General features: G+C 44.1%; 1 protein-coding gene across 3 annotated transcripts in view; it reads right to left on the bottom strand.

Annotated features, from left to right (window-relative positions):
• The window catches only part of HACE1 (HECT domain and ankyrin repeat containing E3 ubiquitin protein ligase 1), an 838,224-nt gene that overhangs the window by 780,887 nt on the left and 40,965 nt on the right, over positions 1-16,372 (bottom strand). For 2 of the 3 annotated variants that reach the window (XM_069606519.1, XM_069606520.1), the window contains exon 2: positions 4,651-4,705. The exons of the other annotated variant lie outside the window; for it this stretch is intronic. In XM_069606519.1, the coding sequence (XP_069462620.1) occupies positions 4,651-4,705 (55 nt within the window). The remainder of the gene's footprint in view (positions 1-4,650; positions 4,706-16,372) is intronic. 3 annotated transcript variants of the gene reach the window in all.

The raw sequence follows: 16,372 nt of genomic DNA, 5'->3' as shown, positions 1-16,372 counted from the left end.
CCCGGCTATGCATCCACTCGTTACAGCTCACTTAGTCCCCACGGGCTAGTAACGTTGTGGGCTGAGGTCGTAGCGCACTGCCCCACATAAATGTTACTGTCCTTGGAGCATCGGCAGCTTCAGTCTTGTGTCTGCTTCCAGCGACTACACCGCTGTGCCTCCCCCAATCCTGGGCACACTAGGAAATCTGCTGCAAACATTACGGGTAGGGATGTAACGGTATTACGGTATACCGTTAAAGATACCGTGAACCACTTAATAGAACAATAATAACCGTCACATTGTTTATACCGGTATACCGTTCATACCGTTAAGTGTGCTTTTCAATCTGATTTGGAAAGGCTGCAGTAAGCAAGTGCTGCGGAGTCTTGGTCTTGCACTGTTGGGTGTGCCGTCTGCCAAGTAGTTTCAGTTGGAGCAGTTTTTAATGCCATTCCATAAACCACACGTGCCTGACACAAAATCAGTATGTTAGCAATAGGAAGAATAAATACAGTGCCAAGCAGGAAAAGGGTTTACTTTGGGTTGGCGGCTTTGGGGTTTATATATTTATAATGGATAATGTTTTCTAAACATATGACAATGGGGGATTTCCCTGGTTCTATCATTGAATTTACATATAATAAGTCACACTGCGAAATTCACTCATCTCTGTGGGTATTCCCTGCTGCCATACCAAAGGGTAACATGTCCGTGATTACTGAACACCTTTTGGCCCGCAAGTAAACTAAAGGCTGTAACGTAAAGAGAGAGTATGTGTGCGTGTGGGTGTATGTGCACAAGCATATACTACCATCAGACTCCATTGATCTGTGGCATGCAGGTTATCAAGATGGCAACATGTTCATCTTCACCAGTAGCCAGTGGGGGAGCTAAAGGCCTAAATGACCACTTAAGAAAAGCTATTCAGTTTGCTTTGCCAGTCACAGCAGGGCTCCCCCCCTCCTCTCCACACATGTGTTTGTGTTTGGTGGAAGCAGGGGGTGGCATTTCAGTGGAAAGTATGTTGAAAAGCCCAATTCTGGCCCTGGGTACTGGTTTTGTTTGTGATGATAAATCTGAAAACGTATGACCATTTTAGAAAATATTTCTTAAGATTAGCTAACTCCACCTGCTATACCGCGATAACCATGATATACCGTCATTTGGCAAGAAGGTTATCGTACCGTCATAAAACTAATACGGTGACACCCCTACTTACGGGCCACCTAAATTTTGATCTTTTTATGGGTCCACTGTAGCTCCGGTCCTGCCTACAGCACTCGGCTCACTGTGCGGCAGCCTTTGGTGTCTCGCTGCTGTTGCGTTGTGCTTCATTAGCTGGCATTTGCTCGGCTCTTTGTTCCATTGCCTCTGCTGTTTTTCTTCAACCGCGTCCTGCCAGGTCGCAATCTTTCCGCTCCTCATTCGATCTGTCTCCCTCCAGCCAGCAGTTTGCTCGCCTGTTAGCACGGCCACTTCATGTATCCGGGCATCAGTTTAAGTGCACAAACACACTGTATAGCCACATTTATTGCACAGGATCTTAACGGATCAGCAGGAGCCTGTCGAAAGCACGTCCTACTGCATGGCTCCTTAGACACGCCCCAACTAACCCGTAGTTATGGAGGTGTGAATGATATGGAAGTCCAGATTCCTTAGAAAAGTGAGGTAGCAGCATCATGGAAGTTCAAAATCAGGGGTGACAAGAAAATACCTCAAGCAGGGTCCTGGTAGCGGACAGGGAGCAGACAGGGGCCCAGGAAGTGGGCCTTTGGAGAAGGGGGCCAGCTAAAGCCTGCTGGTCCCCGACAGGCCACTAAGCATATTGGATTATCAAATTGTTAAAAAAGACTTTTCACTCTTCAAAAATGATAGTGCAAAGTTTCCACAAACTCTTGATTAATAAACCAAAAGACTGTTTTCACGCTTATACTTAGAATTCAATTTGACTACTTCTTCAAAGAATAACAACTTTCACATTTCTTCTTCATAAACAATAATATTTTGTCAGGATAGTTTTACCACAGTTCATCCTAATACATTAGTGGACTTGCCACTTTCTTTCCACTACAACCTTCCACCACAATGCAGTACTTTAATGTCTTTTTCCTGGTCCACTAACCTTCTAGGACTAACCACTAACAGTCCCTTTCCTGGTATACTCGCCTGCCAGGAAAAACTTCTCATCAAGTACTCTGTGGTGATGCTTATGTGTGAAGCAGGAGTTGGACACACATGGTCTTTCAAGGAAGGGGGAATGAAGGAAAATACAAAGGCAGAGAAGAGGGAGGGGAGAGTCTAGAGAAGAAGGAGATACAAGCGGACAGAACAAGTGAAATGAAAGTTGGCGAGGAGATAAGGGAAAGCTGAAGTAAAATTATGAGTGGATGAGGTGAAAAGAAAAGTGGAGAGGGGAGTAGTTCATGCAGAGGTGAGACAAAGAACATATGAAGGAAGACATTGAGTAGGTGAATGGAGGCGTGGAGATGAGAGAAAGTGGAATAGAGGAGAGAAAAAGGAACATGGGTCAAAAGGAGGAGAGATTGCCAGATCTGAAACAGGAGGTGTGGAAAGAGGAGAAGAAAGAGCAGAGGAAGCAGCAATAGTTGGAGCAATGAAAGGTAGACTGGCACGTGGAGGTGGATGTGGAGGAACAAACTGTGCGGCGGGAAGGTGGAAGGAGGGCAGAGAGAGGAGAGGAGGAGGAGGGTAGGAGTAAGGAGTGAAATGAAGAAGAGACGTGAAAGTGAGACAGCGTAAATTACTCTTTGGAGGCAATGGATATTAGTTTTAAATGTTACTGCCCTGATTTATTCTTGGAGAAAGCATGGAACAGCAACAGAAGATGATCTGGCCATCTCTTTACATAGCCAAATTCATATCTAAAATCCTAAACAGAAACTATCTCAACCACAGAACTGCACGGGGCATGGCACACAGAAGTGCCTGTGACCCGGGTTTTGGGCCATTATGGTAAGAGAGTAGCTGCCATCCTGAAAGATATTGTGAGATAGTGAACATCTTGACATTATCAATACAACTCCAGAGAGGCAGCTACTGAAAACATGAACTTCCACATTCTTACTTGTAACCCCTGGATCTGTCTATGTACAGCGCTCTGTTGCTTCCCAGCTAAATTTGCTCTGTATAAATGCCATGAATAAAAAGTGTAAATGAGAGCAGTCACACTCAAAAGGTAAAGTGGTGTGTTTTGCGGATCCCAGGGAGAGGGCAGAATAGATCAAATTAGTCTGGATAAGTCTTTTAGCACAATGCTCACACTGAATTTTTTTAAATCTAAAAATACGTGTATCCAATTCCTCAATTCCTGACATTTATTTTTGAAGGTATTGAAACCTATTACTTGAATCCATGGCCCTTGCTTCTATAAAATATTATAAAACCGATGATGTTACACCAAATGCACTAACAGGTACACAATGTGTTATGTAACGTAACAGAGTCTGGTACAATGCAACGTCTGCCATTTTAGCAGCGGCCTGCCTAATACAGGACACTTCCTCTTTCATGAACAAAATACCACCAAAACAAATGAAGAAACTTTGTGGGCTGCTGGCGTAGTAATGTACACTATAAAAGGGGGATGGGGGATGGAAGAATGTCCTAAATGTGCTCCGGGTATGTGGGTACACTCGTTTGCAAGGAAAGGGCACAGAACCAACAGTATAATTTAGTGAATCTGATATAGGTCCTGAAGAAAGAAAACGCAACAGACTACAAAAAGGATCATACATACAACGTACATCACATGGAACTGAAAAACAAGGTTATGTACTAGCTGAGCGACTCTGCCCAAACTACATTATATGGATGCATAAGCAATATTATAGCCATTGATGGTAATCTATCATAATAATAATGTATATAGAGTTGGATACACTCGTTTTCTACCACTAGAAATACCAGTTATTAACTAACTCAAAAAGGTACTGGCTTTATTGACCTTGGAAGAACGAAATGCTATGACAACATCTGTGTCATTAACGCTTTGGTTACACATAGGGCTTAGCAGGAAGCGTCTAACTCAGCTTACTTTGTAGCATAGGCGTTTATAAGAAGGGAAAGTGTCAGGAAGAAATCTTTTTATTTTAAATAGTATAAAACCTTGTCTGGATGTGAGTGGAGCCAACTTCTGACACTTCCCGTGGATGCCACTGCACAGGGAGGTCGTGATTGAGCAACAAGACTCTGCTTAGAACTTTATGCATCTGGCTCAAGTCTTTGAGGTGGAACTGTCAACGTGTCCAATCAGCAAGGGAAGCTGCTCGGTATGTAAAAGTATGGGTGATGGGATGCCCCAGTATTGTGTGTTGCAAGGAGATCATGAAGAGGATTCTTCTAAATCCTCCCATCTAGGACTCAAAGCCACTTATTTGGCGAATTCAAATGTCTGACTTGCAGAAGGAGCTTCACCAATGTGCAGAGTTCTGATTACTTAGAGGCCGTCACATTAGTGAGGCCAAGGGTCATGCTGAATATCTTGCTATGGCCACAGAGTAGAACATGCATAACAGCTCAATGAAGTGAAGCACTGCAATAACACCGCAATAACACCGCACCAACTCGCAAAAGAAAGGAAAACAAGATACAGGAACAGACCAATGACACGTAGAAGGGCATGCCAAGTAGAAATCGCGCTCTTCTTACCTATGCTGATCAGCCATAACCATTGGCATTAACGTGTAGACGGCAGTTTCATTATCTGGACAGAAATACAAAAATATTCCAACATTTCATCATTTTCATTTAAATGGTCAGAAATAAATGCGTACATATTAAGTCTGTGATTGTTTGTAAAATATTTCGCAAATCGCGAGGCAGGTCTCTGAAATATGATAGGATCTCCAGCAGAGTGGAATGCGGCTTTGTACACCAAACCTTTCCATTCAATCAAATTTGTAAAGAACACCATTACAAACGTCTATTAGATTGCACTCGGCTTTGTTTGTGGGGACATACACACTGCCGTTTCTGAGGTAACTACCAAATGTATGGAACCACCCTCACTTGTTTGCAGTTCTTAGAACTGCACCTCACTGGCAAACCGCTGGCCCACCGCCAGAGTCCAAGGTCGCATTACAGGCCGATTCAAAGGACTCGTTTCCTGGATGATTTCACCACCTGAAGGGCAATAATTCAACAATAAAAGTGAAAATCTCCTCCCATCATCGGCCTCGGGCTTCTGATGTCCCTTTCTACTGCAGCAGTGCCATCCATTGCCCACCTCAAAGAGGACCCGTGTCCCCATGCTCTTCTCAGGAGCTCATTTGCCTATATGACATTACTCCACCGCGCAGGGGTGACAGACAATCAGTGACCTGGAATGCTGGATGGAATAAGCCCATGTTCCGCAAAGGCTGATTGTGGCTCGATGTGAGCCAGGCTTCCTGCTGCCACTTCCCACACCTGCCCGCACCTGGCCGCCCACGCCCTCCTCAATTTACCCGATTCAAGCTCCTCCTTCTGCTACTTCCACACGGCCATGGGTTTTGAGAAGGTTCTGGATCCAGAGCCCATCTCGTGTCACCATGGCAGCAATCTTGTTTTGAGTTGATCTTTCCTTTGGTGGGTGGACGCCCCACCTTCGGAGCCCATTCATCAATGAAAAAAAATTGTTTGCCCAAAAGCTTTTAGACCCTAGCGAAAATAAGCTAGGTGCTAATAGCGTTAAGCCCCATGTCCTGGCAGTAGCTGCCCTAAACTATCACCCAGCATGGGCTAGCAGACCGTTACCACCCAAGTCGGCCCCGGGACGCAGGGCTTAATGCTACATTGTGGCAATTCTCCTCTGTGCTTATTATAGTGGCCTAACGAGAGGCAAGAGATGCCTCAGCCTGCCACTAACCCATGGTACAGCTGCTCTGAAAACATGGGACATCCCAGTAGCAGAATATCCACCTGTGCAGATTAGTCTGTTAGTTTCACTCATTGGGCATTGATGGTTAACTATACAGGCACATATCGAGCATAGCGCTATAATGAGATTTGTACTATCCAACACTAATTACAAGGTAGCATATTTAGCTCAATGGTGGTTTCTCTTCTACAGATTTGTCTTTGTTCTCTCTGTGTTAATGATTTGTAACAAATATTTCATGAGCAACATATTTTTTTCTAATTGTCGGATTTTTTATTTAAGTTTATTCTGAACTAATTCCAGCCTTCATAAAGCGCATAACACGCATCAGCTGGTCCAGTCTGTGAATACATTCATTAGTGCTTGAAATGTGGAACTGCTGTGTTAGCACATGCCAGGTATAAACACAAAATAGTGCAATATATTGGACATGCATTAATACAACTACATTATAACAAATAAATAGTGCATGGATGAAACTGTACATATTGATGGTTAATTACCGAACCGAACCATATCGACAGACAGTAATCATCGATCATTATTAGATTATGAAACATTATGCCAAAGCATCAATACGCATCGTGTCCTATTTATTTGTGAAACACGTTTTTTTGCCATCTAAAGAAGTTAACTAATCTTACAAAATGTACAATGGCAAACCGACATTTAAGAAGTTAACACTTTCAAGGATAGAACATCAATCATGCATTTATTTTCATGCATGCCGAGACAATAAAAAAAGGAACCTAAGGCACGCCTGAAACCAACAAGTAAGGGGGCCAAAAAGCTGTAAAAAAGGCAATGCAAATTCAACACCAGGAAAAAATCCATAACAGAATGTGAGCTCGGCAAGCAGATCAGACCAACAACGGTTCAGATGGGCCTCACATTGCCCAATTTGTGCCATCAGATCCTGATTACTGTGACAAAGCCAAGTCTCCAGCACAGGAAAGCGTGAGCTGCACAGCCCCCTCCTCCCGATTATCCCTAATACGCTCCCCAATCTGCCAAAAAGCATTTACCCCGATTTTGTATTCGGCCCATGGAAGAGTGTCCCAAAGACAGTAAAATCTTTAGTGTCACTCATCAAACGAACTTCAGGGTAGATGAGGAAAGTTCTGAATAAGAAAGCCCCCCTCACTGGGGTCATGTTTGCAGGTGGGGACCCCTGTAGCCACACCCCTCAAAGAATCAGCAGAGACAGACTATCTGCAACCCAGCTGGAATGCCTTTGGGTCCCCATGCTCCAGCAGAGACCCTCACAGAAGAATGGATAGAGGAATTCAGTGGCTATAGGGAGAGAAGACGCATACAAAGCTGTTCCAAGGGATCCTGGGAGGCAGGGGGAACCCCCTAGAGCACTGACCAGAAACAGAAGAGAAACTGAGGGCTGAGAGACAGCAGTGGGACAGGAGACCAGAATGCTGCATATGAAAAATGCCCACGACAAAGGTGGCCACTGAGGCTTTTAAAGCTTCTGGTCACTGCAGAAAAGGATTAGCAGGATCAAAGGGAAGACATTGGAGCCATATCCTATCGGGAGGGTCTAGGCAAGAAAAACAAGGACAAGTCCAATTAGGGGCCTCAATAGAACAGGTCAAGAAGGAAGAGGCCTACATGAAGCCATGGCAAACTAGCATGGGGTAAGAAGTGAACCAAGTGAATAGGAGCAACAAGTATGGAGAACGCTCTGAAGAGAGTGCTGAAGGGCGCTGAAAGAGGTGAAGGAGATGAAAAGTGAAAGGCTTCTATTGCTGAACATGCTACCTAACCTGAGAGAACTGAAAAACATGAGAGGCTGTAGGGGTAAACAACCCTGAAAGACCTGGAACTGCTGAGATGTTAGAGAGCCACTATATTCCTTGCATGTGATCTGGGGACTAGCACTTGGGATTCCCTGAAAGGAGGAAAAACCGAGCCAAGCACTACACTTCTGGATGAATTACAAATAGCGAGCTTGCCGCTACCGCCCTATGTCTGATTTGGGTAAAGAAATGAGCGAGCGCTATCTACCTGTGACTGTTTGAGGGTAGGGGACACGTGGAACCGTGACTTCAGGGACACAAATCTTGGTGCTGGTGGTCAATGCAGAGGAACAATGTAATCTGTGGATAAAAGGAAGACACCAAGTAACTAGAACTCACTACCCTTCTGTTTTGATCTCCTGAGAAAGGGTATATTGCTACAGCAGAGTCCTCATCCCCTAGACAATAAACAAGCTTAAAACAAAAATTATGGTATTTGTAAAATAGAAAAGGCAAACTATATACAAATGGTCACTCGATAACATAATATAGAAATGGTGAATGAATATTCACGCTTGGGGCTAATGTTCACGTGTAACGGAGTTGTCTGCTCATATAAAGAACATAGAAGCAAAAACCTCTCTCACGGCCAATTAACTACTAAGATTATTTTATCTGTACGACCTCCAAGGCTTGACAAATGCCTCGAGGTATACAACACAAAGCTCCACACTATGACCATGCATCGTAGAGAACTTTGGGGGTCATATGAAATATCCTGACATTGAAATTGTACAAAATAAATGTTTACAGTTAGTAGGCCTTCCACCAGAAACTCCAAATAGCGCATTAAGACTGGAAGTAGGGGCTAGAGTATAACCCAAGAGGCAAATTCACGATTTCTAGTTTATTTCTTAAAGACCACCAATATGAATGTGAATGCCAGGTCATCCTAAATGGTGGCAGCCAAGGTTGGGTCAAAACACAAGTGGTATAATGCAGCCATTAGATTTTGGAAGGCTTGGTCGAATGAAGATAAAAATAACTATATAACTGCTTTAAAAATGAAAGCAGATTGAGGAACTGAATTAAAATGAAAGCGGACAAATGTGGAAGAAATGCAGCAATGCCAAACATACATAATGTTCCTCTCTTACATTATATGCAGAATATTGGCTGTACAAGAATGGAGACATCACAAGGATTAGATCACAAGCCTGTAGAACATGGTTGCTGTTTGAAGAGTGAAACATGGGGAAAAGAAGTGAAAATGTTACAAGGGCAGTAGGAAGACTTGATGCACTTTTTGTTAATTTGCTCAAGGTTTAACGACCTACACAGACTTTGGATTAGACCCTTTTCTTGGGCTTGTGAAAGGAGGGCATGCCTATCAACAATGATGTGATGAACTGTGAAGACCTAGGTTTTATAGTTTGGTGGAGTTCCTTGAAGGAGCGGACGTTTTAATGAAAACTAGTTTTCATTAAAAATGAAATGTTTATGGATGTAATGGAGAGCTCTGAATAAAAATATATATTTTGATTGATCGCCCAGGTATCCCAAGAGTAATTACCATTCAAACAATGTCCGCTTTCTCTAGTGAGTTACACATCAGGCATAAAAACAGTGTAAGGACATGAACAGACTTAAAGTCCACAAGTGCTGGAAGGAAAGGACCACATGACAGGCCTTCTCCGTCTACATCTTTACAAAACCTGCTCCCCTTCAACACAAGACTCGCCCCTTTACTTCTAGATTTCAGGAAGGAGCTCAAGACCCTCCGCTTCAAAGATGGCTCCTCCCTAACATCTAGGTCCACAATCACTCCCCACATAACCAGAGACTGGGCAATTTGCTCCCCGGTTTTCTCACCTAGTTGCTTATTGAATCCCAGCTGACACAATAACAGACTGCTCCCTCCCATGCCGTTTTATCCCACTCCCTTTTAACTCTGCTTCTCTAATGGTGTACTCCAGCCCACACCCCATATGATAGGATATATTTTATTTGTATCGTGCTCGTGTACAAGTGTTTCAGAGCGCGACAAGGCAAGGGAGTGGAACAAGGGAGAAAAAAACGATCTTACTAGGCCCAGTGACATTGAGAATGCGCAAGTGCATGGGAGAGGGAAAGGGGAAAAGTGGAAAGTGAGGAGCAAAGGAAAAACAGATAAATAATAAATAAATAATAAAGGCAACAAACGGTGGTAGTGCAGCCAGCAAGTGGCAAGTGCTGGGTTAAGGGCAGCAGACAGGGTATGTCTGGTAAGTGCAGGAAGAGAAGAGGGCGGGAGAGGGGACTGTATGTGTACAGATACAGACCCCAGTGCAAAGGGTGGCCCGGAGGCAGTGCGGGAGGGTGGCAGGGTGAGCAGGTACCTGGGCCCGGAAGACGGAGGCTAGGCCAGGTGCTCAATGCTGTGGGAGAACAGATCAGCAGGGGAGAGGAGGGGCGAAGGCAGAAGCAAAGACGAAGGTTTTAAGGTGCTTCTGGAAACGGAGATGGTTCTCTTCAAGTTAAAGAGTGGCAGGGAGGCTGTTACAGAGGGAGGCTCCAGCAAAAGACTGCGATCTTCCCCCAGCCTATTTCTTTGAAAAACAACTGACCCTGGGGGAGTTAGAAGTAGAGGAGCGAAGAGCTCAAGAGGGGAGGTATTTGCAGAGGGATAGCTGAAGATATATTGGACCCAGGCCCCAGAAAGACTTGTGGGCAATGCAGAGGGTTTTGAATTTAATACTTGCATCCACTAGGAGCCAATGGAGAGATTTTGGGGCTGGATAGATACGATCCCAGGGCTTGAGGCAAAGGACAAGTCTTGCAGTCTTGTTCTGGATTAGTTGCAAAGGGCAGAGAGTAGACGCAGGTAGATTTAGAACGAGGATGTTACAATAGTCCAACCTAGAGAGAACCAGGGCTTGGGAGACAGTGAGCTTCTGGTGGAAAGAGAGGAAAGGCAGAGTACCTCTGAGGGGATGCAGTAGGAAGTTTGACTTTTTAGAGATATCAGAGATGTGGGCAGAGAAGTTAAATGTGGGGTCAAAGATGACCCCGAGGTGACTTGTAAAGCACTCTGTTGCTTCCAGAAGCTATGTCCGCACTCAATAAATACCCTAATAATAACCCTAGTAAGAAAGTGTTAAATAGGGACGCAGGGGCTTAGAAGGTGAAGGTGTAGAACTAATCTGGTGCAAGGAATTGCTCTGTAGCAGCCATACCTCCTGAAACACTCAACTGCTACTTTATAAAAACCCTCTAGAGATTGGAGTGTAATGTTGTTGCTGATATGCAGTGCATGAGCTGCCAGAATGCAGTAAAGCCCCTAGGGAATGAAGGGAGGCATCTGTGAATATTCATATCACATTCAATGACAATGGATAAAAGAGTGCTGTGTATATCGTACCAACATCTTCCGCAAGAGTACAGACCGCAATAAATTTCTACAAAGACTGAGTTTCCATCAACCCAGCCTGATTAAAAATCTCCCTTACATTCAAATGCTAAGTGTGAAAAGAAGAAAAGAATAGTCAGTGATCCCACTGACTATCAAGAGGCGGTAAAAGAGATGGGAGATACATTCTTGGAAAGAGGATACTCTAAAGAAGAAATAGAGGCAGCCACTGTACGTACAGCCACACATAACAGAGAAGAGTTATTGAAACCAAAAACTAAAACAGAAGAGAGATCTCTGTTGGTCTTTGTATCTAAATACTCCAGGTAAAGCAGCCGCATCAAATCTATAATCAAGAAAAACTGGAACACTATAACCTGTGACCAGAGAATAGAACATCTATTTAATGAACTTCTCACTTTTGCTTATCAACGCAGCCAGAATTTGAAAGACAAGCTCGTAAATACCAAACCTCCGCGCAAGAAGAAGCTAACAGATCGAACAGGCACATACCCATGCTTAAACTGCAGCAATTGCAATTACATTATGAAAGGACCAACCATCAACCACCCACACTCTGGAGCAAAGATTAAACTGAAACATTATGCCACTTGTGACACACAGAATATCATTTATGGAATCAAATGTCCCTGTGGCTTGTTCTATGTTGGTCAGACACAAGGCACTGCAAAAGTCTGATGGAATGAACATCGATCATGCATTAGGAATCATACTGCCACCTCAGCGGTAGCCAGACATTGGCAAGAATAACACCACAATTTGGCACAGATAAAATGTGTGGTTTTAGAAGTGGTTCAAAAATTGAACAAATATGAAAATCTCCAAAAAAAACTAGACCAACGAGAAACATTCTGGATTGACCGATTAAGTTCTTTGACAACCAAGGGGATAAATGAAGAAATACATTATATGTGCTTTTTATGAACATGAACAACAATTTTTTTTAACTTTTTCATCCTTTTCATTTTTATTGTTTTATATATATTTTTTTTTTTTATCAATACGTATTACAGTCTGACCGTTTTTTGTATCCAGTATTAACAACTTTTGTAACTAAGGATACTACTTTGAATATGGTCGCTATGAACTGTACCCATATGTTGATTGCTGGGCGATTGTATTTAACTTTTGCCAATAAGTTCTTTTGTTTCTTCTATGTAGATTCTGGACATTTAGAATTATGTGTCAAGAATTTTTCACTTGAGATGCTTAACTGTGACACGCCCCCGTTGGAGGTTGTATATTTAACTACTAAGAGTATCCTCTGTCCTTCATGGCTTTTGTTCATTTTCAATTTAGTTCTATAACTGTATCTTCCTAATATGCAGCTACACTTGGGTCATAATTAGCTAACAAATTTATGGTGCTCTGCTCAAGCAGTTCTACACGAATATTGATGCCATTCTCTACTCAGCATTATGTAGAGGACTCCGAATTTTGTACAGTTACACACTAACTTATTTGTTAGCATTTTAATTGACATCTTTTGATGCAGCGACATGGTTTAGTTTCACTTTAAGATGTTACCACGTTCCAATGGCGACATTCCCGCCTTCCGTTCCACCACGGAGGTGGGACCCAAGGCGTACGTGCTTCTGCGCGACGCCTTCGGGTCTCCGTGGCAACATTGAAGCACTGCCGCTGACATTCGTAATCGCACCCCCCGCAAATACGTTAGTCATGCAGACATCGTTCAATGCTGAAGAATGGTAAAGGTTTTTTTCAGTTAGCACATTGAGGTAACCATTTGATGCAACGTAATTGTTTCGTTTTACTTTAATTGATACCCTGTTGCCATGGCTACATTCCCGCCCCTTGTGCTTGCACAGAGGTGGGACCAAAGGCGTTTGTGCTACAGCGTGACGCCTTTGGGTTTCCATAGCAACACTTAAATACTGCTGCTATCATTCGCGCTCGCGCCCTCGCGAAAGCGTTTGTCATACAGCCAGCGTTCTCTGCTGAGGAATGGTAAGGATTTTTTCCTCTACTGGTCACCTACCGTGCGCTAAGAGATTATGAAATATTGACGAGCTTTTCCATATTGTTGACAGGAGCATTCTCTTGAACTAGATGCACCAATCGCCAGTTGAAGATTTGAATTGAGCACAAGGTACATCCCTATTAGCTTCTCTTTCACACTTAACAATGTAGATGCTAGCAAAATAACTGACTTAAGAACATTTGTTTTCCTTTCTTTCTGTTATTCTCCTATACATCGTTATTGTGGAAATACCTTGATGAAACACGGAACCGGTATGTGTTTTATGCATGTCTATTTCTGAATTATTGTTGTATTATTTGGCCCATTATTTGTTGCTTTGATTGTTAAATATAGCAATGAGTTGGGCACATGAATATGAATGTACGGTCCTAATGAAGGTTTTGATAACCGAAATGCATTGGCAATTGTACAAGAAATTCTAGCCTGTATTTTTTGCCTGGCCTCAGTGAATAAGAAGTTGAAATATTTGATATATAGTCGAAGTAAGGCATGTAATTAAGCATTTCTTTCATGAAAACTACCCAGAAGAGTTTTTGAGAACATTGATTTTGAAATTATATGCACGTTCAGAATAAATTGAACTCAAGAGTGCAGCCCTGGTTTTGGGCTAACTGAGAGCACCAGTTTTAAATAGGGTGGATTCTCCCTATTTTTTCTTTGTCTATGGATTGATTGGTCCCTATGCCATAGGACCTTTTGTAACTGGTAGCACCAGGCTAAAATTTCCACTAATTAGTATGATATAACACAGACCAGCGAATGAACTGCGAAACCACGTGGTGCCCACCTTTATCTTTTTCTTTAGGCCATATGGTCATACCATTAGTTTCTTCTACTCCCATATAGGCAGAAATTGTGTTCTTTGGAGGGAGTTCCTTAAAGGAATGGGAGTCCTTGTCCCACAAAGGGGAAGTCACTCCCAGTGAGGTGCTGTTTTCTCTGACCCCTAGGGAGGGTCTTACGTCGCAGGCTCACCTCCCTAGCCTCAATGGGGGAGATGGGACAAATTGCCTAGATTCGTCACATCGGTCTGGTGAAAATTAGACTTCTTTTTCTTTTTAAAGATTAGAGTGACCCATACTTTTATAAGGCACAATGTGTGATGCTGGAAATGCATCGGAGGGACAAGGCCTCCATATCCTTGTCATTTACTGCCTTTTTATCGTGTGTTCTGTCGTGTTTTTCGCGCAGGAGTTCATGTGGGACTCCAGGCGGTGCAGCTCCCTCTCTTTTGGTTTGGTGAACAGACACATGGGATACCTTTACGGCACCCATGGGTGGGAGGGTACAACCCTGTGCCCCTAGTGTATGTTTTTGGACACCCCTAGTGCATGTTTTTGGGCACCTGTGGGTGGCCCGCAGAGCAGGGTATGGGCTGGGGGCAGCTCCATGCTGAATTTGACAGGTGCTCTGAGTATCCTTTATTTTGGGATACCCAGGCCCTGCTATTGGAATCAGTGTGGCCTCTTGCTTTCTATTGCCTGTTACCTTGTTTTCCCAAAGTCCTGGGAAGCCCTGACTCTGCCCCTTCCCCCTGACTGGCTGTTGGGTGGAAGTTCCATATATGGTGTTGTTGTGAAGTCCAGTCCAGACTGCCTGGAGCCTTCCCAGTGACGGTATGTTGTGGGTACGCCCTGTGGGTGGGACCTGGGTGAATGGAGTGTGTGAACAATATGCACTTCTTGTTGTGGCTGTGTGGTTTCTGGTATGACAAAGACTGAGACAGCCCTGCCCGAAACTGGCCTGAATGTAGTGTGTGGTGTTGAATGGCTGGGTACTTGTCCCAATCCACATTCCTTGTTGCGAGTGTCTGAAAGGGAGGAGGATGGCCTGAATGCACTGTGTGCCTGATTGGCTGACTGACTGCGTGAATGCCCTTCTGTATGATTGGCTGCTGTGTGTGACCCAGCAGTGTGGATGAGAGACAGAATAGTATATCTGGGGACCTCTCACAACTGGAAATTGTTCAGAAGCTGTGTCTACACTTTAAGAGTAACTGGAACTGCTGATCCTCGACACCCAGCTGGAAGAAAAAGACTTGCTGTTGCATTTGCTTTGACCTCATCTGAAAGCTGCCGTCGAAGACTGATCCGAGAGAGGACCTGGTAAGGCGCCCTCTTCCCGTGCTCCGAGGGACCATCGAGCACCACTAACCTTCGCCGAAGCTCCCTGGAAGTCAGACCCTCGAAAGGCTGCCGACCCGAGACGGGACCGCTGAGGAGAACGAAGCACAGCACCCAGAATTCGCCGCTGTCGAAGTCTATTGCCGTCAACCAGGGTTCGCAGGTTTGTGTAACCGCTGGAGGCCCGTTGAAGTTGTGTTTCCCAGCCGTGGGGACCACTTGGCACTGTGCAAACGACGACCGGTGCAGCCCGCTCCTTTGCCTAAGAACATTAGAATCGAAGGACTCCCTTGTCCGTAACGGTCGACTGCTTTGTCCCACCGGAGAAAGTCGAGGACGACCAACGCGCCGAGGAGAATCCGCCGGTGGATTTTCCGCCACCTGAAGGCCACAAAGACTTCGACGACTCGATGCCCTTGCTGGGCCACAGTTCTTCTGAAACTCTTTGCGGTCCTGAACAATCCATCGCCGAGGTACCCCGCACACCTCATCCTCGCAGGACGTCACTGACAAGCAACGCCTGGATAGTGCTCTCGGCACCCTTGAACTTCTCATCGCCGCCATCGACAAGTTCACCATCTTCGACACCCCTCGACGATCCGTGGCTCCTGCTTTAAAGGGAATCACTCAAGAAGGATCTTTCGACACGTCTTCGAAGAACTCTACTCCACCAGGTACATTGGGGGGGTAAACAATTATAGGAGGAAATAAGACTATTGAACAATATATGGACTGGGCTTGTGCTATACATCTTTATTTTACAGTTTGCCCAGGTGCGGGGATCTCCACACAGAACTGTGTCTAGTGGTAGGGGCCAGAAATCTACCTATTGTTTCAACCATCTTGCGTTCCTTCCTAGCTCTATTGCTGGTTTCCTTGTTATTGATCTGTGTGACATTTTAACGGTACAGTTGATGCACTTTAATGAGATTTGATAACATTGGTGGTACCACTTTAGAATTGTATATATTTATCATTGTTGATTTCCGAGTACAAAGTGCGTTATTGTGATCGTGTACATACCTTTGAATATTAATTATATAAAGACTGTGTTTTCAGTAATACAGTGTGTGGACATTCCTTTGTGGGGGTTCGGGGACTACACTGTACTTAAGAACCAGCCCGCATCACCTCCTGAGAAGCGATTTTTTGTATCGGACACTGACTGGTAGTTGAACAGATTGACAATTTGTCAAAATACATTGCATTTGCAATACCCACTGTATTGAA

Source organism: Ambystoma mexicanum, chromosome 4p, assembly GCF_040938575.1.
Source record: "Ambystoma mexicanum isolate Mex_15411 chromosome 4p, UKY_AmexF1_1, whole genome shotgun sequence".
In the NCBI taxonomy this organism is placed as follows: domain Eukaryota; kingdom Metazoa; phylum Chordata; class Amphibia; order Caudata; family Ambystomatidae; genus Ambystoma; species Ambystoma mexicanum.
The sequence above is the reverse complement of the archived record's forward strand: the minus strand, read 5'-3'. Positions and strand labels throughout refer to the sequence as shown.